The sequence below is a fragment of the Ostrea edulis genome, chromosome 5 (genome assembly GCF_947568905.1).
Source record: "Ostrea edulis chromosome 5, xbOstEdul1.1, whole genome shotgun sequence".
Taxonomy (NCBI): Eukaryota; Metazoa; Mollusca; class Bivalvia; order Ostreida; family Ostreidae; genus Ostrea; species Ostrea edulis.
The window spans coordinates 72806765-72833319 of record NC_079168.1 but is presented as its reverse complement, the minus strand read 5'-3'; the positions used below and the strand labels follow the sequence as shown (position 1 = coordinate 72833319).

Sequence of the window (26555 nt, the reverse complement as noted above, 5' to 3'; positions counted from 1 at the left end):
TCCAGTTGACTTCCAAAACTTCATTGCGCATGCCTGGCTTGCTTCCAGATATTCAGTGCGCATGTACAGTGTATGGTTTCTAAAGTTCAACATTCTGTAAGCATAGGTTGCTGTGTGGTAGACCAGACAAGTGCATTGATACCCCTTCCCTTTCGACCAAAGGCAGTTCGATCATAACTCGGTTCAACTCCAGTTACTAAAGTTGATGATCGAACTATGCACACTCAGTGATACACACGGTGACGAGAGGACCATAAGATGACAATCCTATTGTGTACCCTTAATAGGAATACCTTTGCATCCTCAATCTCAAAATGCCTCCCACAGGCCTGAAATTGTTACCTTAAGTTTTACTTCTCAAGTTGTCTGGTGGATGAAGAAAACGTTAGGAAATAAAACTGACACCAAATTACTGCGATAAATAACATGATTGCCATGGACAATTGAACACAGTTTCAACCGTGCAGTTAATGTGTCTATCGGAAGCGTTTATCTATGTCATTTTGACTCTACTTGAAATTCTGAACTGATGAAGAGTAAAATTGTATCTTACTGATTAGAAGAGAAGAATCCAATATGGTAGTTTGCGGTAATCCAAGCGAACACACCTTCCTCCTCACCAGAGAGAATTCGGACGCTTCTTTCGCTGTATATGAAATTGTGGTTTCTTTTGTCAGACAACACATTTCGAACAGTATCCATCAAATTCCTAGCCTTTTCCTCTTTCAAGAATCGAAGACCTAGAATACAATTATGAAATATAAACCAATCTAAGAATTAAGTTAAAGTTAACTGCATGATAAAGAAATATTTTTACATCAAAATGATTACCTGCAGTTGCAAGGAGATAAATATGAGTTTTGTTATGACAATGGAAAGGCACTTGCGACTCGGCAATCGAGGTCAAATTCCGAATGTAATCCGGAAGTGATTCTAAGCTATCCTGAAATGAACTCAACGCTGGCTTTATTCTTTTGTAGTGTTTTTCTGTGATGAAAAATGTTGATGAAGTGGACCTTCGCTCAGGCCATGAATACACCCTGAGTTTAGTACTACTACTTCCGGCATCAAGCATCACACTGTACTCGGTAGTCATTGCGCATGCCCTGTCCGTCAGGAATAGGGTAGCCATGCTGATAATGACATATATAGTCATTTCCTGCAATGAAAGTAAATTCTTAATTCAAAATATTTTAGTGATTCTATCTATACCACCACCAACCGTCCAATGCGATGTAATTTCGTCTGGCGATCTATAAAATTTCATACATGAAGTAAAATGCATGAAAAACGGAAACTGTCGACACGTAGCCCCTCTCTGGTTTATTTTAATCCTACATAATCATTATTCTTGTGAAGAATGACATGTTAGAACCAGGAACTGAATTAGCTGGGTCACTGCTCGACAGGTAAGACAGACGTGTTTACTATTCTATAACGAAATAATGTTAATTCCGTCCATATATTGAAATCCTGCATTAAAAAATACATATGTATATCCAGATGTCTATTAAAGAATTAAAAGCTTAAGTGGACAATTACATAAAAATGATAATATCATGCTTGGTTCAAGATTGAAGTCTTAGGACAGAGGGTTTTCTTTTCTTTCATTAGATCGCAAGGTCGGGAAATAATGCACACTGGGGTTTTCGTGTGCAGAATGAATGAGGACGGCAGATCAATTCATGATTAGAATATAGGTCTAGAGATCGGGCGGCATTGATGCTTATAGAGAAGAAGAAATTTGACCTGATGTTTGCTAACAAAATCGCACACAGTTAACGATTATATTGATTTATTTTCAGAGATGAAGAACATTGGCAACTTCGTTAGTAGGTACAATATACTCATCTACGGGAATTCTTTAGTCATCACAGGGTTGATGATTTCACTTGAAAATTGTTCAATATGTGTGTTAGTATATGAAATCCCGTTTCTACTGTATTAAATTGCAAACGATGAGAGAGACCAAACTTCCGATTATAGTACGTTATAGTACCCTTTATAATGCTATAGGGCAAATACACGTCTAGCTGATAAAAAAAAGTACTACATAGTCCCCCAACTAATGAAGCGATCGTGTACACGTATGTTTTGTTTATCGCCCTTTGCCTCCGATGGTTTCACCCTCCATCTTTTCATGGTGAAAGGCGTTACACTTGTTAAGGGTCAGAATAAACCCTAGATAAACTCAGCAGAAATCAGTCACAAAAATATTCAAAGACTGTAAACAATTTATTTACAATTATTGAAAGAAAAATATACCAATAACAAACTACTAATTTACGATAGGTGTACACTGTCTGTCCGATGCTGGTTTAATGCCGAGCTGAATTCCCACACGAGAATGCAGACTGTCACAAATCGACTGTTCAATCCAAAATCCCCAGATCTTATAGAATTCTTAATGATTCCCAACGAATTTTTCAGTGTATTCATATCCAGAGCTTTCTTTTAATTTTTACCACTGAAATAAATAGGATTTCGTAATCTTTACATTGAAATGACAAACATTGTTCTAAAAATAGAATGTCTCGAATCTTGTCTAGGTAACAAGTGTTAAGTACAAATGTATTACACAACATATTAGTATCATGTAGTTTCGTGGGGATCGGCGTACCATTACAACGAAACCGAATCGGCATTTTGAATCTAAAAACCGAATCCAGATTCCAGAACCCACAAATTTACTCCAGGGACTTGTTCACATAATTAGCCTGAATTCAAGATGGTTGAATTTGTTTTTATCGTGCTTGAGTAGCATACTCATGCATAGTAGGGGGCGTTTTGTGTATTCTAAAAATAACTTTACCAAAATTTTATTTTAAAAAAATCTCATTAAACGATTCACGATTTCTGTCGATCTATTTACGGTAACATAAGATGTTTAAAAGTCTTCAGAAGTTTAAAATCTATCACTGATTTTGGATTTTGAATCTTGTGACTTGTAAATTGTGACTTTGTAATAAGTTCCGTTTTTCGTAAAATATGATAAAAAGATGCAACGACGATTTATTGTGCATTCGCTCCATACACGCCGTCCTTTAGGAGTGCGACGGTTTCATCGTAACTTCTATCGTAGCATCATACTCCCATTCATCACGAGTATCTGCCAAGTACACATTCGTATCCTCAATGCATGTTCACCGATAACGAATGTGGATACCAATGTACAGTAAAATTAAAAATTTTATTTATCCGGTTGGGGGGGGGGGGGGGGAGGGTTCGTGTGTGTTATGCTGATCGATTACTCAATTTTCATTTCAAGAACATTGGGAATTTCGATATTTTTTATGCACATAGTACCTGTCAAGAACTAAGTTGATATTCTATTATTAACTCCTATACGACATTTTTTATATAATGAATAATTTCGACCTTTCTGGTTGACTAAAATCCAACGAACTAGAAAACAGAACAACGTTATTTTCACTTTCGTGTCTTCTTGGTGAATATAACATCTGATTAAAAATTCCAACATTGAACCAAAAATAAATTTGGAATTCACAAATTGATACGATGTTTTTAATCTTTGGTTACTCAACGAAAACTAACCTCTCTAATCACTTTGGACTGAAGTTTTGCACTAACTGTAGACAAAGATGGCCGACTAGGTATACTCTAGTAGTCGGTTTCGATTGCTTGCATATTGTTTAACATCCCTCTCGAAAATTTTTGGGAAAGGGCTAAAATAGGCTATGCCTGCTGCCCAATCCCTTTCACTTTTTGTGAATAGAATTATAAATTTTAAAAAAATTGCATTCATATGGAGACGTCATCAGTGCCGGTGAAGGGTTGCAAAATTTAAGCCTATGCTCGGCGCTCACGGCCTCTGCTCAGGGAGGGATCTTTATCGTGCCACACCTGCTGTGACACGAGGCCTCGGTTTTTGTGGTCTCAACTAAAGGACCGCCCCATTTAGTCGCCTCGTACGACAAGCAGTGGTACTGAGGACCTATTCTAACCCAGATTTCCACGGGACTCGGTTTCGATGTTTTTATTCAACAATTGTTTTTAATTATTCAGTCATATGATAAAACAATTGTTGAATTTTATTTAGGTCAATACGATGCGTTAGTTACCCGCGAAGTACAATAATGATATACAAATGTAAACACTACTAAAACAATTCAACGTACAGTGACCTTCGACAAACACAACTTACATTTTCTGAAAGAGGCTCTTTAGTCAGAAGGGTATGTTTCCTTTTGAGATGCTATTTTCTGATAATTGAAGCTTTTTATCTGTAAAATTACTGGACAATAGGTTAGCATTCATTAAAAAGAAGAAGAATAAAAAGAATTTGTTTTAATAAACGAAAAACCTAGTTTCTCATCATGCTGCGGGAGGTATATGTATCTACATTCAGTGTCGGTACACAGTGAGCAGATTCCCGCGAAGGAAATGTGAATTTTACATGAGATTCTAGCAAACACGATCTAAGTAGTGGTAGACCCATCATCACGATATATAACGATTCCAAGAAATTGTATGATCTTCGCGATTTCATTGAATATACAGGAACAAAATTGTCTAAGTTTAAGATATAATGTAACTATGGTGCATTGATTAGAGATTGGGGAGAATTTTAAAAAATGGTGAAACATTAATGCATTGCACACTACTTAAATCTACAGCTGCACATTTCAAAATGAAATAAAGCGAAATCTTATCTTGAAATAAATCTTACGCATTCTTGGGAATGTTGAGTATTTTCAAAACAGAATTTGAAAGATGAGTTCATTTTAATACCGGAAAGCAAACCTCACGATGTGAATATATATATATATATATATATATATATATATATATATATATATAAACTCCTATATGCAATACAAAATAGAGAGTATATATATAATCAAGGTATTACAACGCCGATTGGATATAATCAACTAGTTTCTTCCCTCATGAGGAATACAGTGCTCGCGATGAAGAAAGAATTACCGGTAGTTTAGTATGTGATTTTAGTGTTTAGGATGAAAAATATTGGAGAGCAGACTTATAAACAGTCTACACTATCATTCGACGACATATTTTTATTATGACATGAAAATCCTCCATTTTTATTGTTTATGCGGAGGTCTATGTTGTTAGGTTTTGTCTATGTCATATTTTTTCCTGTCTTTTAATCGATGTAAATAGATAAATCAATACAGGTATAACATGTTTTCTGTATAAAAACAACCCTTCATTAAAGATTTTTCAATATGTTCAAAATCTATGTATCTTTTAATGAAACATCCTTCTGATACGTTTTTGGTTTTGATTGAGCTATGTATTAGCGCTTTTTAAAATAAATTGCTGATTCCGCACGACATCGAACTTTATAGCTTCTGCACTGTTATCTATAGTTTAGAATTACGAATACCGAAGATACATTGTACATTCATGTATCTGATCCTGTTCAGTTCCATCCCCAACAGCTGTTTAATGAGGTATTTCTTTTCTATTCCGAGTTCACACTGGACAACATCTTATTATTGTCATTTATGCTGCAGACTGTAGTTGGACCGGTTTTATTTTTATTTTTATATATTTTATTGGGTGTACATATTGATATCGATCGAATGTTCTCCGTTAGGCTATCTACGTGTAATTATCGGACGCGTCTATATCAAACTACATTTGTATTTATTTTAACACACCGTTGCTCTGTATTATTAGACTGTATACAATTGATAAATGCCAGAATGTGGCAATAAGCAGGCTGTCTGATGGTTTATTATGGTATACATTATCTACTTAATTTGTGCAGTCTGCGGAAGTTTGTTTACATACACTAACGCCCAGATCGTACATAATACATAGCATTTAGAGAGGGTCAATGTACAATGCCTAAAAAACTACTAATTTTTGGAAACAATATCAACTCAAAATGACAACAATGATGTAAAACTTTCAAACATTTTTTCAAAGTTTGATGACACTAGATGGGCTTTCTGTTTCCATTCGACCATGGAACCATTGTCAGAAAAAGGTATTTATTTCAGATTTGATTAAAATCCTCGATTTAGAACGGCTAGTAAATTATAGTATCAATAGACGATCTTACCTTGTCTGTTTGAAGGTTCTACCGAACAAGCAGGAGGCTTATTAGTGATAGAGGTTACGCACCTCACATCTGGATAAAGGGGTCGGGCTAACGACAATAACAATTAGTCTTCTCCAAACATAGTGCGATTTCTGTACGAGTGGACGCGATGCAGAGGAGAAAGGGAATATCAAAAACAATTGATGACTGCTTACTGTTTGAATACAATTCCAGAACACCAAAGGTGGAAAATGAAATTTTGTGTCATCTAACAGGTTAAGGATTCCTGGTAAAAATTCTGTATAATGTGGTGATGTTATCAAACAAGCCGGCTATTTACTGTAAAAGTTCTGCAGTGATAGTTGATGAAACAACCTTTGTCTCCATAAGCAAGGTTATAAATAAAATTCTTTGCCAGCAAGTTTGGTATAATTTATGAGCATGATAAACACTTTACATGTGTTTTATAGGTAGGCTGTAATTCATGAATATGAAGAAAGACACTAAAATTCACTAAAAATATAACGGATTTACATTGGTAAACTAAAAAGAATTCATCTCCGCATTCCAAGAGTTTTTAAAACATCCAGCATCAAAACGGGCCAAATTATATTTAAAGGAGACTGTAAATCAAACATTAAACAGCTGTGGGCGATTGGGTTTCACTTGGAATTTGTGCTAAACCCCAAGCATTGATTTTTAAAAAGAAGTGGTCCTTAATTGGTTCAGAACTGACCACACAACTTTGAAATAAAATTAAATTCTGATAAACAGTCAAAATTGCCTGGTAATTGAAATACAGAAACAAATAAAGACTATACAAAAATGAGTAATTAAGAACTACATTATGTACATTGTATGTATGATTATTTTTGTAGGATTTATGAAATTGAATATTGTAATGGTGATTGGTGATAAACTTATTCCTCAGATACATTAGCTTTCACAACGGTGACAAATATGTGGCTGCATACATGTGTTGTATGTATTTACAAATATAAAAAATGAACTGAATAAAAAAAACTTGCCAATCCATATTTGCCTACCCCCTACCAGAAATATTCAATCTGAGAGTTTGACAACAGCAACACCAAATATTTTGACATTGCCTTTTTAAAAGCAAGGAGATCACGTGACGTTATCACAAACAAGAATACGCCCTGTTGCAAACATACAAAAATTATGTAATTTTATATTAAGGTTAACTTACTGAAAGTATCTTGCCTTCATTAACTAGCCTACAACTCCCTGTTTCTTGATAATGATGCATAGATGTAGATATCTATCTATCGAGTTAAAGCAGAACCATAGGGGGCAATAAGATACAAACAGTGCACAAATCTGCATCTAAATAATGTTTTTATGATATGAAAGCATCTGAAAACACTTTTCATTTTTTTCTTTGAGAGTGCACAGTTTGCGGAACAAAAAGTTGCTTTGTTAGAATCTATTAATGAAATGAAAGTGCGAGTGGAGTTTCTCGAGCATTGAAGTTACAGTGACGGATATTTCAGCTTCAACGATAACGTTAGATTACTAGAAACCAACATTTCCTTTCTGTACAAGTTTTAAGTATGAATATTCATATTTTGTATTTATTTGTCTTTATTCTGCTGACCTGATACCCCTAACCTTTTCTGTGCGTCTGTAGACGAATTAGTTTGAATTTAGTAATTTCTCATTTTACTTGAAATCTTCAAATTACATACACGCACTCGTCATGGGATAAAGAAGGCTTCTAAAAACGTTGGGGTCTAAAGTCAAGAAAACGGGACAGGAAAATGATTTTGGGGATACAAGTCGTTTCCCCTTTCACCTGGATTTACAATACACATGCCAAGATTGCATAACGCATCATCTGTCCCATTTCAATTGTGCTCGACTGGAGGTGGTGGTGGAAGGTCAAACAAGGAAAATTCTGATTAAAATTCTCTTTTTTGTGATGTATAAAATATTCAGTATTTACCCAAATTCCTTAAATCATCATGGTACTATTTACTTGTTGATAATATTGTCGTCTCATTTACATTACATGTATTTTCAAATATTACCGTGTACAGAATAAATTTCGCCTCCGTTTTATTCGCGCCCAATCCGCCATTATTTTACATTGGTGAATTAATAAATTGGCGAATATAAATTCATTCAATACTTTAAAGTAGCAATAAACAACGTTGTTCAAATTTAAATCCGGGCAAATTCATTTTCCCGTGCGTAATGGCAAAAATGACACGAGACGTATTTTTTTCTGAAGACAGTACTGTATACAGGAAATACCCCCTCCGTTTTATTTTCGCCCTCGTTGTCACGGGGTGAACTTAAAAGTGGCCGAAACTGTTTTCTCTCATATCTCTTTTGACACAACTATGTCTGGGCGAATTTAAAACGGGGTGAAAATGTCTGCAAGTGTAGAAAGGCGAAAATAACCCTGTATACAGTTTAACAATCGTGAAATATATTTCATGGAATATTACGTGTATATATAATTCAGTTAAATGAGACAAATTATCATATATGCTTTGTATATTTCTCTGGCTATTTTTCATCGTATTACATGGTACTGCTTTGAACCTTGTTATAGACTTTTATATAGACTTAGTCTGCTGCCTAATCCTTCTTCTGTACTTGATTTACATAATGAAATACTGTTTAAATAATAAAAGCCTAATAAATAATATTTTCCGGGGTACGGAGAATAGCGAAAAATAATTGTCTTATAGGTTCGGAATTAAATTATATATAATTATATATATATATATATATATATCCAATAATAAAAGTCAAGAAACACAAAACTCGAATAACATTTTACTGTTAGCGCTTTCGGCTTTAATGCCTCTTCAGACTGTCTGAAGAGGCATTAAAGCCGAAAGCGCTAAGAGTGAAATGTTATTCGAGTTTTGTGTTTCTTGACTTTTATTATTGGATGTATTTACTGTATCAAATACCGAATTCTTTTTTACAAACTATATATATATATACTAAATGTAATATTTCTTGTTTGTATTTACCTACTTAGGCCAGAATTTTTATATATACATATTATAAAATATATATATATAATGGACTCCAAATCCAAGATTGTGCTCTTCCCGAAATTCCAAAAGCAGAGCGACTAGCGCATACATATAGTTTAATTTGAAAAATGAAAAACTTCCGGAGTTTTTGTAACTGTGGAACAACTTACCCTTGGGTGAAGGACAGTCTGAATCCAGGGATTTAACCAAGAGCAAGTTATAGACTTAGTATTTCATTGTTCTACACACAACTTTTATATATAATCATAAGTAAATAATTTCATTTGCTCACCTATGGTACAGCGCATGCAAAAATAGGTGTTTAATCAAATAAACTAGTTTCAGTTTCAGTTTCCATTGCTTCTGAGAGTACGATAACCGAATTGAATCAGTACAGAAAGGTGATCTGGGGCTATCTGCAAGTGATGACAAATCTACAAAATTTCATGAAATTCTCTGCTCATTGAATCCAATTAACTTATCTGAAACTCATAAATTTTCAACCACACACTAAAATTAGTCCCATATCTGTACGCATGGAGGAAGAAGTCTCCCAAAATATACACTCTATGACATTTTCTACATCCATTGGTCGTAACTCCGAAAAAAGTATTTAAAAGATATCTTAATAACTTGCACAGGCCTGATAAATATTACCGTTCTTATAACTGTTCTGTTTTCTTCTATATGATTTAAAGTCTAATACTTGTTAGCACACTGCACTACACTGCACCTACAGTATTTGGAATGGACTGATTTTGCAGAATAGAAAGCTAGAAATATGACTTTCTCTTTTCCTATGTCATCTCTTTCAGAATGCCCCTATTGTAATTTCTGTTCACATCAAAGTAAAAAACAAATAATCCTCTAAAGGAGTAAATACATGAATAACCTAATTTTGCCTTAATTATTTTTTATGTGTAAAAGTTCATAGAACGTCTGACAAAGCGCACTCCGTAATGAAATATTCTATGGATTCAGTCTTATCTGAACGAAGAGTAAGAATAAAATTTTACACTCTTAATAGGGGTTGATAATACCCGTGTTTATTTTTGAAATCTCCAGAATAAGGCTTCGTCGCAAACGATTTTGGAAACGGCAGGCTGTCCAGCACCCTTGGACCAAAAATAAGGGCAAATTTTAGGGGTAAATTTTTTAAAAATTAGGGCTAAATTAGGGCTAAAATTATGAATTTTTAACCAAATTGCGGAAGTTTTAATTATTTAAAAGGACTTACCTTGTCAAATTTGACAATAAAGAAACTCACATGACACACAAATAAGATGTTACATAAATCTCAACTCTTTATCACAAAGTCACAACCAATAAACAAGTTTGACACATGGATCCACAGGTCAACTGCCTTTCACTGCATCAGCATTATCTGAATAAGAACTGCAATCTACGTTAATAACACACATTTTGTATGAATGCATTTTGATTTTTCAAGACTGATAAAAAAGTAGGAATTGACATGAAAAATAAGGGCTTTTTTAGGATTTCCCCTTGAATTTTACATTTTTTTAGGAATTTTAGCAAAACTGAAAAAAATTAGGAATTTTTAGGAATTTTAGGGCCGCTGGACAGCCTGAAACGGGCATGTAGACAGTTATGGGTAATATCACCCCCCACCCCCCCCCCCCCACCCCACCCCACCCCACCCCCACCCCCGGCACGTACACAGAAGGGTCCGTATCTTTACTAGCCAAAATTCACTTCTTCAAGTGAAGATGAGAGGGGCAGGTCGGATCCCTTGGCTAGCGATGACGACATAAAGCCTTGCTGTAAATGTACCTAAATTACTTTAAACATTTGGTAACGGTTTACGTTAAAAATTATGCAAGAGTCGCGGTAGCTCAGTGAGAGCGTTCGCTTAGTAATCGGGAGGTCGTGAGTTCGAGCCCCGTTCGTGCCTCGGCCGCGTCAAGCCTAAGTTGTAAACATAGGCATAGGTAGTGATTGTTCCTTCGCCAAACGCTCAGTATTTAGAAGTGAGAATCACGGGTCTTTCAGTAATAACCTTAAAAACGAAGGTCCCGTGTCGCGGCAGATGTTGGCACGGTAAAAACCCTCAATGCTACAGCCGTAAGCGCTAAGCATAGGTATAATTTCACCTACAACAATTTTCATCTCAATATGAGTGAAAAATCACAGACAGGATATAAAACAAACAAGCAAAGAACTGTAATAGAAATTGTTACACTCATGGTTACATAAAAATACTTAATGTAATAAATGTCATAGTAAGGGTCTTTGTAGTCCGAAATATCTGACGTTTTTCTGGCTTTTTTTATGATTTTGAGAACCGGCGCCATTACGTAAACTGGAAATTCACCGGCTCCAGCTGGAGGCGGCATTCTCGGGCCCATTTTAAATACTTGCGAGCCGAATTTAATGTTAAACTCATAATTAATCAATAAAACGATGCTTATTGTACTTACTAATATCGATTAAAAGAAAATACAACTCCAAAATTCGAAAACAGAAGCACACAATTGTAGTCAACCGAATACTTTCGCAGTCATTTGAGCGAACGATTCACGTGACTCAATACAGCTCGACAGTTTGTTAAAATGTTTTAATGAGACTGTTTATGTGATTAAAGAACCCATAAAATCGATATTAGTAAGTACAAGAAGCATCGTTTTATTGATTAATTATGATTTTAACATTAAATTCGGCTCGCAAGTATTTAAAATCGGTCCGAGAATGTCGCATCCAGCTCGAGGCGAAGAATTTCCAGTTTACGTAATGGCGCCGGTTCTGACGTTTTCCTGGCACGGTAAATATCAAAATCATGAAAAACGTCAGATATTTCGGACTAGGGTCTTTGTTGTGTCCCCTACATTGTTCAGAAACGTTTGGGGATATCTGTGTACGCGTCTGTTGGTATCCGTCCGTACGTCACACCATAGAACTTGGCAATGGAAAAATAAAAGACTTTCATGTTTCAACATGTGGTTTCTTTATGTGCGGGTCATTTACTTCGCCATCACGGGTGATTCCACATTACAGGTTGTTGACGTTCGTTTACTGAGGATCTTGTGGACTGTAATTCATTCCTTTATTGATGTTTTCTCCAATGTTTTTGCCTTTGATATCCTTACATCTTGAACTGACAACCATTTCCGCATGACTGCGTTGCAGTTGTGAACAATGCAGGTGTGGATCTGAATGGTACGTCTATTTTATTTCATATATCAATTTTCATTTTTTTGAAAATGCATGAAGGTATGAACTGCAACTCTTCTAGCCTGCGTACTTTTCAGAAGTTCCGAAATTTAAAAATAATAAATGAAATTGATTTCTTAAGGATGTATGCTACACCAGAGAAATTTGATGTAGATGAAAAGTCGAGGAAATGTACAACAATATTTTAAAGTTGAAAATTTTCAAATTTACTTTATTTTGTCAAAAGCTACAGTTTTAGTAGAAGGTAATCTGGAAAAAATTTAAAACCCCTGCTGGATTCGAACCTGCGACCTACAGTTCAGCAGTCGTTATTCTTACCTACTGAGCTACTCGGCTAGTTATTTAAAAAGAAAAGGAAAAGTCAAATATTGCTGATATCGATTTTTTCATCCATGTTTTTAAAGGAAGTCAGCCATTATGACGATGGAGAGTACTACCTTAATTTCGTAAGTGTATGTGATGGAAATATTTGCATCTTGTCTTCTTTCAAATACATGTATTCTTGAACTCCTAAAAAACTAGATTAAAATATGCTTTTCTCTCGATTTCTTACACAATTGTGTTATCAACAATATCTTTCTGTCGTTTTTTATTTCTCTCTCTCTCTCTCTCTCTCTCTCTCTCTCTCTCTCTCTCTCTCTCTCTCTCTCTCTCTCTCTCTCTCTTTTTGTCTTGGTTTATTGTTTTGGGGTTGATTTTGTAGCACACTATGTACAGCTGCATTATTTTGTTTTTGTTTGACACAACTTTATGTTGACGTTCAGAAGAAAGAAATAAGAATCATTTATATACCGCTGCTTTCTCCAGTCCTGCTTACCGAGAAAGAATTACAGGTGATTACGGTGCGAATCCCCCTACGATGTACATTATTTTCAAAAGGATTTGATGTTTTTCAGAAGTGGGTCACATAGATGGAGGTTAATCATTTACGGATTGCGTTTGTTGAAAAGTAATATAAGATTTTCGTAAACAGAAAACAATGGAAACGAAATTATTTAACCCTCCCCATGAACCAATCAGACATTTACAATAGATGTATATTCTACGAATGTAAAATAGCATAATTTTTGTCCTACAGTGGTAATACACAATTCACTGCTAGTATTAGAAGTGAACGCTAGTAATTCAAAAGGTGTAATAAATGTATAGGGAATTGGGTCATCATTAATTATATACTTATCAAAACAACTCAGCTCAGTTTATTTCACCCAAATCATGGAATAGTACATGAGGTACGTAAAACGTATTTACATACACACAATAACATATGGGTCAAACAGAGAGAAAATCAGGAGAACAGACAATATTATTGATTTAAAAAAAAATGAACATGCATAACTCTCTCATAGACACAGAATCTCTTTGATTCTTACAATTCCAATTTATTCCCTGTATTAAGAATTTTTTTAAAAAATGGAATAGTTTTTCTCCCGAGTCTTCGTACATTAGTTGTATTAGCAAACTAGATCATTGATTTGCGAAATGCTGACTTTAAACGAGATTGTTAAAACCCCTGTAACATCAACTTGTGTGAGTAGCGTGTCTTGATTTAAAAACTGATCATACGCAGAACAAGCTCTTGCATATCGATTCAGTTGAATGATATAAATACCATATACAGGTGATGATGGAATAGTGCTACATAAATATGGGAAGTTGACGATGGAAAAGCTGAATTTATCCCGTTTGACATATAGTTGAGTTGTTAGCACGTTAATATCTATTTTCATATTTATTTGTTGCTTTGAAAAAGTATACAATACATTAACATCTACTGTTTACTTGGATTATTAGAATGATTAAGAATGCTCCAATACTCCTTGGGTGTTAATAGCGTACTCGATATGTCCTTTCTGACTGTCTAATAAGTTTTACTAGCCAATTTTTTAAAAATATCTTTGTTTTAGGTAGTTTTGTCAAGGCTGTGCACACATTTCGCTAATTGACATTAAAAAAAAAACACCGAAAGTACACATGAGCTAGCGTTATACTTAAAAGCAAGATCAGGAAAATGTGAACTTACAAGGCGTGTTTCTCTAAATATTCACTGATCTATCATTTGAAAATGCGATGGAGGATACATGTGATACGGGCGTCTGTATGTTTCCGCGATAGGTAGTGTATACATGATTGATTGATTATGGTTTTACGCCGTTTTGGCAGTATTTCAGCCATTTTATCCAACCACACATACCTACGTAGTATGCATTACGTTTAAGATGCTAGATACCGTTCCTTGAGCAATACAAGAGGTCAGTAGTGTATTTTTAGTATTTTGGGGGTTTTGAATAGAGGTGGCGATATTTCAGTCATATGTCAGTATATCTTCTGTAAACATATCTTTTGTAGACAACGTGAATATCGACGACCCTACCAGTCGAGGTAGCTCAGTAGTAGAGCATTCGCTTCGTAACCAGAGGGTTGTGAGTTCGAGCCCCGCTCGTCAAAAGTCTTAAACATAGGTAGTGATTGCTCCTTCGCATAACGAGTAAGAATCACGGGTCTTTCGGATATGACCTTTAAAACGGAGGCCCCGTTGTCGCGTTTGGTGTTGGCACGTTATTTAAGAACCCTCACTGTTACCGCCCTGAACGCTAAGCACACGCCTGTGGTACTTCACCTATAATTGGTGACGTCTCAATATGAGTGAAAAAATTCTCGACGGGACGTAAAACAGCCCCCCCCCCCCCCCCCCAAATCAATCAATCGATAAACAAAGAAGTGGGAACATGTATGTCGGTATAACACAATAATTTATGATATCATACACCTTCTCACACGCCTAAGTCTAGGAACAGTGGAGAAAACGAAAGGTACATTGTGAAGGAACTAAATGTTTAACCCCTCAAAAGACGATGGAATCTAAAGTGAGTATACAAGGATGTAGCTACGTATACGCAAGTGCGCATGTGCATTTAGCAAAACCTTTAGGGAAAACTTGACTGTAAAATGTATTCAAACAACTACGTACGTTATACAGATAGCAATCGTAAATTCCTACTTTGTTCTCGTTTTCACAATGATCCAGTTTGAAAAAATGTGTTGGAGGAAACTTGTTTCAAAAACAGCAGGAATTCATTGATTTGTTCGGTAGTAAACCGTCAAGAACAATGAACACAGAAATAACTACCTGGGATGTTGAATGTGGTACATCCTCCTCCGATGAACCTGACTACCCATGCATTTTTCAGCGCAGAATAGCTTCAAAATTTAATTTCTTTTGCTTACATTGCAATTCACTATATATGTATATGAATTTTAAAAGATGAAAACAGGAGAATTCAGATATATTTTCCCGTAAGTCTCCTATTCTGGAAACTTAAATTTAACTTCTAAAACTGCTGAAAGATGGCTTCGCCTCCTGGGTCCCCCAACAGGGCGTTATGTATCTTGAACATGAAGGAAAATGATGATCGCGCACTTTATCAATATGCACATGTAGATATGATCATGTACAGATACATTGTAGACAAACATTATTACAAACTTTGCGCTAATTGCATCATGTACATGAGGGATATGAAATGAAAGCCACAAGGAAGCATTTTACTGTTCTTGACTTTTCTGGAAAAGTACAAATTGCAATAATATTCAAACGTTTGGTTATCAGAAAATAAAATTAATTATGGAACAAAACTGCACTGTTTTCTCGTACAGTAACAAATGCATTGAAGTTGGTTGTTATTTTAGTTATCTTGTGATGCAACCAATCAACCCATCAAGTTCACCAGACCTGCCTAGATATCTGCCTAGTCTCGAATTTATTTATAGGCGTTTCCTCAAGCCACCGGTCGATTTCTAATTCCCTCATAAAAACTCTATATGTAGTCTTTTTTCAGTGCAAGAGATATGAATAGATATGAATTTAACATGATTCCTGTTATTTTTTCATCAAACAAGGTCCCAATAATCGGGATTTGTCATGAAAAAGTCAAGAACAGGGAACTTATACAATCACTACAAAGGGAAGAACATGAATTGAGGTTCAGTTCAACGGAGTAAAATAAACACGTCTGATTGATTTCATAAGGCGTTCATTACTTATAGTATTTCCCGACATCCTCCGGGCAGCAGCACAGTGTTTTAAAAATTTACTTCAGAGTTCCGTTGGGTATATATATTCGCTAACGCAAACGAGTCCTCTGCATGCAAGTCCTTTCCAACTTTAATCCAAGGTCTTCCTGTTTATAGCCTGCGTTTCATTCCCTGATTAGTTTGTTTGATACTTGGCGTTTTAAGAGTGTGCTCGACGTTGCTAATAGTTTCAGTTCTAGATCTGAGATTTTGAGCCCTGTTTCGATATTGACATCTTGGGAGACACAGGACGCTAATGATGGCTACGTTTGTCTTTGGGATTGCTTTTGGCATCGACCTCAACTTCTTCCACTGTGTGATTTGTACACTCTGTAAGAGTGTTGTAAGCTGCTGCACGATACTTTGTATCTGTGGTGGTTCCACCGGAGACTAAGGAGTCTAATTTTTGAACTTACAGTTGATGGTCTACATCCTCGAATGATAGTACACATTGAATATGTTCCAGTACAGGTCGGCGCCATTACGAAGTGATATATGAAATAATGGTTCTTCGGTACGGAATATTTTGATTCCCTGTTAACACGGGTTGCTGTTGCGAGAGATGGAACAATGACAACATTGACTGGTATGGATTGACCAGAATCTACGATGAAGTACACTGCAAATCGGCACGATAAAGAACCTCACTGTCAAATGACCCGGAACGCCTAACATAAGTAAATAATCGTGGTACTTCATCTTCAGCTTGTGTAATTTCTGTATGAGTTAAATATTCTTGAAGGGATGCAAGATTCGCTTTGTGAAATGTGTCTCAAAATGAACGCCATTCCATTTCATCGTCAGAGAAAGTAGGTAGAGTTCTGAATTCTGAATAAACGACTTAGCATTGCTTATTGCGTGTAATAATAATAATAATAAATTCTTTATTTAGACAGGATAGCACAATTAGCACAAATGACTAGTTTACATTGTGGTCCTGTATAAAACATATTCACAGACAGATAAATGAGAGAATTGAAAAATAGATAACATAATATAAAATATTTATCACGCCTCAGACAAAATTGTTGAAATCTAATTGGTCAGATCTTGGTCACATGACGCCGTGAAAAAAACCGTATCATGCGAGTAAAATCCGTATTGGGCGAGTAATTTTATTTATCGTCGGGTTCGACTTGCAGCCTTGTCAAAAGGAAAGACATTTGACTAAGTTGTATGATATAGACCCCCCACATATACAGTTAGAGGTCTTCGACGTGATAAATTCGTTACACAGTTAACTGTGTAACTAATAATACATAAAATATACACACGATATCAGTGGGGGGAAATAAACATATACATATCTATATATCACGTATTTGAGTAATAATGCTACAAATATGCTGATTTAAAAGATGTAATAGAACCACAGCTTCTGACAGACTCGGGCAACTGATTCCATAAAATTGTGGAGGATACCTTAAAAGACCGTTTATAATGTTCGTTGCTGAACATTGACATTTTCTGACCACGTTGCCCTAATACAACACAGGAATTCAGACGTACGTAGATTTAATAATATTGGACTTTCTTGATGCTTGATTTCCAAATTAAAATTGAATTCATAAAAATTTTTTCTTTTACCATTTGTTCTTTTCCATTAAACACAAAAGTAAATTGTCGTATATTCGATGGAGTCAAGCTGTGTAACAGGCTGATTCCTTTGACGAAATACAGTCGAACGTCGGTATTTCCTACATCGATATCTCGAATACCATGGATATGTCGAAGTGCGTTATCAGTTCCAATACATTTTCTTTATGTATTTTAAACTCAATATCTCGAACCCTTGGATATCTTGAAGTTTTTTCTCGGTCCCATTGAGTTTGAGATAAAGAGGTATCACTGTAAACCTCGTCATGTGACAGAATTGCCAGTTCGGCGGATCTTTGCTTTGTCCGCTGTTTTTGGTCACGGTTCTAAAAATGTAAACTGAACACGTCTGATAGGTGTGTTTATTTTGTTTGGGTGTTCAAGTAGCATAATGATTAACACACGAGCTTCTCACTGCTGTAACCCCGGGTTCGATCTGTATGATCACCAGCGGTTGTATGTGAGAGGGTAATGTGAGGCCCACTCGACCACGTGTATTTCTATAAAGAACAATGGAAGAAAGGCGTGACGTCACTGACCGAACGTTTGGTAATCAGAAAATGAAATCAATCATGGATTGATTGTTATCACGCCTCAGACAAAATTGTTGAAATCTAATTGGTCAGATCTTGGTCACATGACGCCGTGAAAAAAACCGTATCATGCGAGTAAAATCCGTATTGGGCGAGTAATTTTATTTATCGTCGGGTTCGACTTGCAGCCGTGTCAAAAGGAAAGACATTTGACTCCCCACATATACACAGTTAGAGGTCTTCGACGTGATAAATTCGTTACACAGTTAGTTAGTGACCTGATACGGAAAAATACATGGTGTGAAAAGAAAACCCGTATCGGGCGAGGCGAAGCCGAGCCCGATACGGGTTTTCTTTTCACACCATGTATTTTTCCGTATCAGGTCACTAACTAACTGTGTAACTAATAATATTATGTTGTTTAACGTCCCTCTCGAGAATCTTTCACTCATATGGGGACGTCACCACTGCCGGTGAAGGACTGCAAAATTTAGGCCTATGTTCGGTGCTTACGACCTTTGAGCAGGGAGGGATCTTTATCGTGACACACCTCCTGTGACACGGGACCTCGGTTTTTGTGGTCTCATCCGAAGGACCGCCCCATTTAGTCGCCTCTTACAACAAGCATGGGGATACTGAGGATCTATTCTAACCTAAATCCCCAAGGGATTAAATGAATCATGGAAGACCAACAGAAAGGGGATACCTTAACGTCAAAGACTGCTTTAGAAACCTGGTGAGACATCGTCTGCAGACCCCTTAACGTCAAAGACTGCATAAAAAACCTGGTGAGACACCGTCTGCAGACCTCTTGAGTCTTGAGCCAATCAAAGAATATTGTTCTTATCCTACACTAAACATACTAACCTCAGTGTATACAATGTCTTTCTAAATGACAATAAAAAGCATTCCTTTTGGGTAGTCTCTGACCAGAGAAAACGCAAAACAAGACAAAACACGAGAACTGGTCTTTTACATATGTACCAGAGTTTTGGGACTCAAGATTCAGTGACGTAGAGAATGAAGATGTTCATCGAAACGATAGTTCAAAATGTCATCGAAATATGATACACAATCTTCAGATCTGTTTCCGCCCGCCCTCGTGGGACACAGATTCCTATGCTAATTCCGCCCGCCCTCGTGGGACACAGATTCCTATGCTAATTTCGCCCGCCCTCGTGGGACACAGATTCCTATGCTAATTCCGCCCGCCTTCGTTGGACACAGATTCCTATGCTAATTCCGCCCGCCCTCGTGGGACACAGATTCCTATGCTAATTCCGCCCGCCCTCGCGGGACACAGATTCCTATGCTAATTTCGCAAGGAATATCCGCAATTCAAATTTTGCATGTTTCCTGTCAAGATCAGAGAATGCTAGAACACATCACTGATGCCAATCAGAAGCAATGCATTTCCACCCTAGGTATCTGGCATTATATAGACTACTAGTGTGTGACCAGCCGTTTCAGTATTCCCATTCCATCAACACTCTGCAATTACAGTGAACATATTTTCTAAATCATTAAAATTTTGTTCAGTGTTTTGCTCTCCTACATAAACACACGGTGAGGGTATTCAGCAGAATTACCATTTTCGTCGTCCTTTTCTGTGTAATGGTGAGACCCAGACTTTTCCGTAATGTATCTCAATTTAGCCAGTATAAAAATAAAACCTAAAAATGCATTATATTGTAGTTTTTTTATGTACCAAAACATCAAACAGCATTGAATTTTTTTTAAAACTCTTGATGAGCTGGAAAATGCGATAATCGCAGGAATAGGTTTGGAATGTTGGGATTATCCTAGTTGATGGGTTCGATGAATGTGGGGACACAGAAAGAACATTTATAAGAATTATTGCTTCCAGATTTTCACGTAAAACTTTTCACTCTTCTAATTATATCATGTTGGCCTTAGCTACAGAAGAGAATCATTCACTTTCAAATTTGATTTAAATAGCGTGTTTGTGGGGTATTGATTTTGTCAAGGATTTAAATAGCGTGTTTGTGGGGTATCGATTTGGTGAAGGATTTAAATAGCGTGTTTGTGGGGTATTGATTTGGTGAAGGATTTAAATAGCGTGTTTGTGGGGTATTGATTTGGTGAAGGATTTAAATAGCGTGTTTGTGGGGTATTGATTTGGTACAGAATTTGATAAAGTGTATGTGGGGTTCAATGCTTACTGGTAGCTCTTTCTTTTGTTCAAGAAATTCATGAAATGTACATCCTTCAAAACGACGAAAATTAAACCCACATGACTAAATAGTGAAGTCTTATCAACGTTAACAGACATCATTATAGAATATCTAAACTAAAAAGCCGTAAGGGGTTGTAGTTATCCAAACTGAGTGCTTATTTGGTCTATTATTACAATGTTTGTCAGGTGAAAATGATTTTAATAATCGTTGCTTGTTCTATGGCTCATTGCATTCCAATTATCTTTTTGTTTCATCATTTGAAAGAAAGTGCAAAAGAATACAATCACAGAAGCTGACTGATAAACTAACGAGTTGTAAATCATTTTATTGAGTTATCTTACCAAATATGTGCACGTGTGTGCTTTTATCTAATAATCATGTGATCTAATAAAATTTGAATGAAATGAATTAACTACAGGTCTTTCCGATATAATAACAGTCCACCGAAATTTGATTAAGACTGTGAACTTGAAATTTATATACAATGTATATCTACCTTAAATTCAATCTAATACATGAATCAGTTTCAGTTTTTAGACATATGTTCCCTTTTAAGTATCACTAAAGTGAAATTAGGATCGAATGGTCCGGAGCCTACAGACTTAAAATGGACTTCATGTGTACTCTTCCTTTCTTATTAACTTCCCGAGTATCACTCTTGTTATAAGTGACGCACTTTTATTTTACGTGTATCGTATTATTTATTACCATGAACCATACAATTCATAGATTTAACGTATATACATGAAATAATTTGTACAAAAACATGTATAATCATATTCAACATGACATAGACATAAGGCAAGGTAGGAGAGAGAGAGAGAGAGAGAGAGAGAGAGAGAGAGAGAGAGAGAGAGAGATTTAAGACTGATGTCAATATCAAGAACGAGATGGCCCCGGCGCCTGGAATGTCATTATCCAGTATTCGTTAAAAATACATCACAAATTCCTTCATTTCAAACGAACTTAGGTACGAGGTTCTATTATTTTTTTTTAGAAGACTGATTCTCTGTTTCCCTTAACTAAATATATTTTTCATGTCAATGACTCTCAATATTTAATGTTCCTCATTATATAAGTGCGCATGATGCAACAAAGGCTCTTTATCAGAAAACGTTTCATTTACTCGATGCCAGCATTGTGATGACGATTTTAGCGGTTGGGTGTAAAACGTCATAAATGTACAACGGCAAGAGGATTTAATATAACATACTTTTAAATATGCATATTTTCGTAACCTACATGTATTCATTACCTTTCTGTAAACAGAGCGATTCCGTATTATGTCATTCCAAGACACGCCATCAAAAGAATCACAAAATCGGTAAGTCAAGAAAGGTTAAAATACTTCATTTCGGCGTAAAATTAAAAGATATGGCGCAAAACTGGTTGCAAATATTGATATGATATTGTCAAATAAAACTGAAGTTTAAACTCAAATGAGATTTCAATGTAATGTCATTACAGTCAACAATGTAAACATGTTTTAAAAGAGATTTCACTTTCTTGCATTCAGCGAAAGCGAGGAAAGTTCCGCATCTACCCATGTTATAAATCTGTATCTCATTGTATTTCATCTTGAACATTTAGTCCGTTGGGTAACCACTGTTCATCTTGAGTTCTTTGTGCGGGGAGAGTGAGGGGCATCCCCACCATGTACGCAATGTTATTGTGCAACTTCATTGTATAACTTAGCTAAATCTTTCATCCTTGTTTAGTGACTGTTCCTTTGCCAAGCGCCTAGCACTGAAAGTGAAAATTGCGGGCCTTTCCCAGTGTCCTCACAAACTGGTATGATATCAGGAACACTAACTGCTATGACCTTGAGCTAGGTCAAAAGTCGGCACTTCACCTACAGCTATTGACTGCATATGTGTGATATACATGTGTATTCTGGAATGGACCACCCAGCCTCGTCACGGAAACTCTGTGGTGTGCAAAAGTAGTCAACAATTCATGTCCTGTTCTCCGCACACTGGCACCTCGATACGTCACAGGATGTAAAAACGTATCTGTTTTCAAAACTGTTACCGGTTAGCGGTGTATTATCGGCAGTTATACTTTTAAAAACAAAGATATATCTGTTAACATCGCTTTTCTCTGTAAATTCCGACATACATCCGATAAACGAAGTGATCATTTCTCTTTATCGGAGCATTATTCGGATAGTGACGCTGATGGTTTTTGATTCACTCCGGTATAACTCGCTGTATTACACCGCGTGCACTCAGGGCCGTAAATTAACCTTCAATTTGGAGGAGGCAGGAAATTAGGCGGGGGTCTAGGGGCCGCCCAGGCCCCCAGACGCTGAGCACATTTTGTGCACACTGAACACGTTTCGTGCAAAATCCTTGATTCTAGGGCCTTCTAAGATGTTACTTGACTAACTCATTCTAAAAGAAAGATTTGGAATGCTTTTTAAGGGAGGTATCATGTTCTTAGTTATTGGAAACAACATAAATTCTAATGAACTTTAAATTTTAATTTTTTTTGGCTCAAAAGTTGGAGGAGGCAGCTGCCTCCTCCGCCTCCATGTAATTTACGGCCCTGGCACTTCTTTTGAGATCAAGAATCATATTCGTTAACATGGTAGTATTACTCGCATATGAAATTTTCCTGAACGATACAAATCCAGTGTTAATAGAAATAGAAAGCGATTATTCTGGAGTAATAAAACTCGTCACACCTCAGAAACATCGAAAATGATTCCCAAACCATTAAAATGGTAACGTAATGGACTTTCTGTTAGTTTTGTTGCTAAGTTCGACAGTAAATGTAGTGCTAATTATTTTTTATTCTCATTTTACTCTCGAGCAGCAATGAAACAAATCAGAAACTATTTTACATCCGGGTTTTTCGTGAAAACCTACCGATACGACATTTACTCAAACTATCATTATTTATCTGGAAAAACTACCTCAACGAATTCCTCATAACAAAATATCTGTACATCTTATAGTATAAAGCAATCAGAATGTTTAGGATCCCGCGCTTTAAATATTTACACCGATTGCCCGCTATCTGAATGAATCTGATGCAGCGGGGGAAACGGCTGTCGATTTTGCAATATTAATATCTCATTAAACGCCATTCACATTCCATTTTATCTAAATAATTCTGTGGATCACAGCACCCGAATTCGCATTAAAAATTAATCTTCCGATTGTTTCCTAGACATGGAAATATCGCACCATAAACTGGCCGCGCAGACAATTCGACCTAATGACCGGTAATAAACGATAACATAACAGGAAGCGAACAGAATTTCATTAGTTTTGGTGTTATACAGGATTCAGAAATATATTTGTTGTCTTATTGCTTTATTACTGTTTGCGGATTTGCAAATCGGACAAGATTTTTATCGGAAATGGTTGATTGTAAGCGGTTTCACGTCGCAGTGAGAATATTTCATTCATATCAAGAGGTCGCCAGGCCTATTTACATGTGTATATTGTCGAACTGTGACCGATTTGTACTTACTGTGGACTGTGGTCGTTGATCATCGTCTAGTGTAACCAAATATGACGCAACGATTAATATCACTTTCCGTGAACGACTGTCAAATGACCAAGATCCTAATGTTCAAGCGAATTAAATTGGATAAATAGTTCACTCACGACAAAAAGTTGCAAAACGGTGAATTTTAATCAGACCTTCCCACCTCTTATTATTCAAGAACAAATTTTCATGATTTAAACGAACGCTTTGATTTGAGTGTTCTAAATTAATTTTTAAAATCTTCAGGAACAAAGACCCTAACTGAAATGGATATGAATATGCGAATTACAATAAACTTTAACTTTCTACCTTGTCGATTGAAGATAATTTTGAGTTTACAATTATTTTTTTTAGATCAGTGTTTAATCAATATGGAAACTAGTGTCTCCTTCTAATTAGTGATATCATTGTTTCTCGTTAGCAAGGCCAGCTAGTTATCGACTGGTCAGTAAAGGTCACTGTATTCACTCAATTTCATAATTAGTTAATGCATTATTCTCTGTATATTGTGCGCATATTGATGGGATTTTCATGAATTTGATTCCTGCAATAAAAATATGTTACTAAGAAAATTCACCCATGATTTCGTCTATTTTTAATCTGTCTAATTCACTTCAGCAGAAATAGCATTGATAAGATTTACTGATTTTTGAATGGGTGTCTCAGATTCGAGATTGCTGCTTCGCCAGCTCAGTTAGCAAGTACAGGTACCATTTCGCCGTTGGCCTTCGTAAAATAAAAATGTCTGATGGATCCAATATAGGCTTACTTTAATAGATATGGGTTACCGGGATTTTACTTTTGATTTACTAAAACACTCGGAAACTCTAATGTGTATTATACTAAGTAAATTTAATGCCCATAATGGTAAGCCATTAGTAGATACACAGTTGCCACATTAGCAGATTGCTGTAACTATATACACTTTTAATTCATATAAAAATCATTAACCTACCTCATTTAAGAATTTTTTCCTATCGCCATCTAAAGGAACTTTGGTAGCACAAATCGCAGGTAATTCTGCAATGGTCAATGCACAGCGTATAATTGTCTATCATTTTGGACAGTATGAGATAGTAACAACAGCTTCAACACCATCGAAAGTTGGTTTTTTTTATATATGAAATCAACGATCTTAGACAGTGATAAACATTTAGGTGATCAGCTTGTCGGCAGTATCTTTTCACCCTTTGGCGCTTGCCCAGGTCTCCACGCACGAGATAATTTCAAAGTGGGGGAAAAAGGAACGAAATAGTATATGAAGAGTATCCGCAATGAACACCACAGTATCACAGTGTAGACTAATGATATTCACTACGTACAAATCTTAATTCCAGAGGAAAGATTTCGTTACAGGAAACAATCGATTTACCCTCACGCAGACGACAACCCTATCATGTAAGCCAATGAAAATGAGATGATGTTAATTGTTATTAGCTAAATTGTTGATAAACAATATTGATTGTGGTAAAAGTCGTGAAATTGTTGGGAAAGAACTGGTAAAATATATAACTGCAGTGGGATGAGACCCCGAACTGTCCAGTGCCCAGATTAATCGCAGGGAGAACGTACGTGTATATTGAAATAACCGGTTGACCGGATCCAGTAAGCTTATAATAAAAATTCCGACAGCTATAAGTAATCGACTTCAGCGCCAGTGGCATTTTTATAATGCTGTATAGTGTGCAGAATATATACATGCAATTCGCTAAAATGGTATACTTGAAAAGTGCTCGAAAAGCCAAATAATCTCTGCAAGACTTAATCAGTGTTAATTCTTTTGCTGCAACTATCGGAATAGGATGAGAATGGACGTCGCGTTAGCTCGCACCTTTCCTTCGGAGTTCACGTGGCTGTCACACCCCATGAGGTCATTGAGATATGTCGGTGACTCAGTTTATCAAGATGTACTTGTAATTACATATATGATATCAAATCCTGTGGAAACAATGCGATAATAAACATTTACCCTTCAAAAGTTTTTTGGGAGTTTTTTTTGGTGTTTTTTTTTTTACAATTGTACCATGAATACGGAGTTGCCAATCCACTGCCGTTTGTTGTAATACAAAAGGTTGCAAATTTGGGGGGAAAGCATGTTTACGAACATTAAGCAATGATAGTTTTACATGTACACATTTATTTTATCAGTTTACATAATTTTCACGAGTTTCGAAATCTAAACGTGAGACCGGATACGAACTCAAGACCTATGGTTCTTTCCACCCAGCCATTATCTCAAAGGTATGACAATTTGTATACTCTGTATGACACGATGTCCAACAATTCAATTGATTGGATCTCATCACCATAATGCAATGGTATACAGAGATACAGAGATGATGTTCAACAGCACTACATTTTCTCCTAATTTTCAGGACTAGCCTGATGTGGATTGGCCTTATACACGCACGTG

The 26555-nt window shown here is 36.1% G+C and overlaps 1 protein-coding gene and 1 long non-coding RNA gene across 10 annotated transcripts in view; one reads left to right on the top strand and one right to left on the bottom strand.

Annotated features, from left to right (window-relative positions):
* LOC125650318 (uncharacterized) overlaps positions 1–26114 on the bottom strand; it is a 33093-nt gene extending 6979 nt beyond the window's left edge. Inside the window, exons 1-4 of one of the 9 annotated variants that reach the window (XM_056165454.1) lie at positions 25865–26114; positions 25098–25162; positions 832–1159; positions 554–740 (exon numbers count right to left, since the gene is read on the bottom strand). In XM_056165454.1, coding sequence (XP_056021429.1) covers positions 554–740; positions 832–1156 — 512 coding nt within the window. In that variant the 5' untranslated portion in view covers positions 1157–1159; positions 25098–25162; positions 25865–26114. Of the gene's footprint in view, positions 1–553; positions 741–831; positions 1160–1269; positions 1392–4165; positions 4256–6055; positions 6644–9221; positions 9324–24124; positions 24423–25097 lie in introns of those variants that run through there. The other 8 variants (XM_048878496.2, XM_048878499.2, XM_048878498.2 and 5 more) reach the window with 8 other exon arrangements.
* LOC130054754 (uncharacterized) lies at positions 5378–6483 on the top strand. The gene is made up of 2 exons (XR_008803068.1): positions 5378–5980; positions 6071–6483. It is a non-coding gene; the product is annotated as an uncharacterized LOC130054754 (long non-coding RNA).
* Positions 26115–26555: the final 441 nt, after the last annotated feature.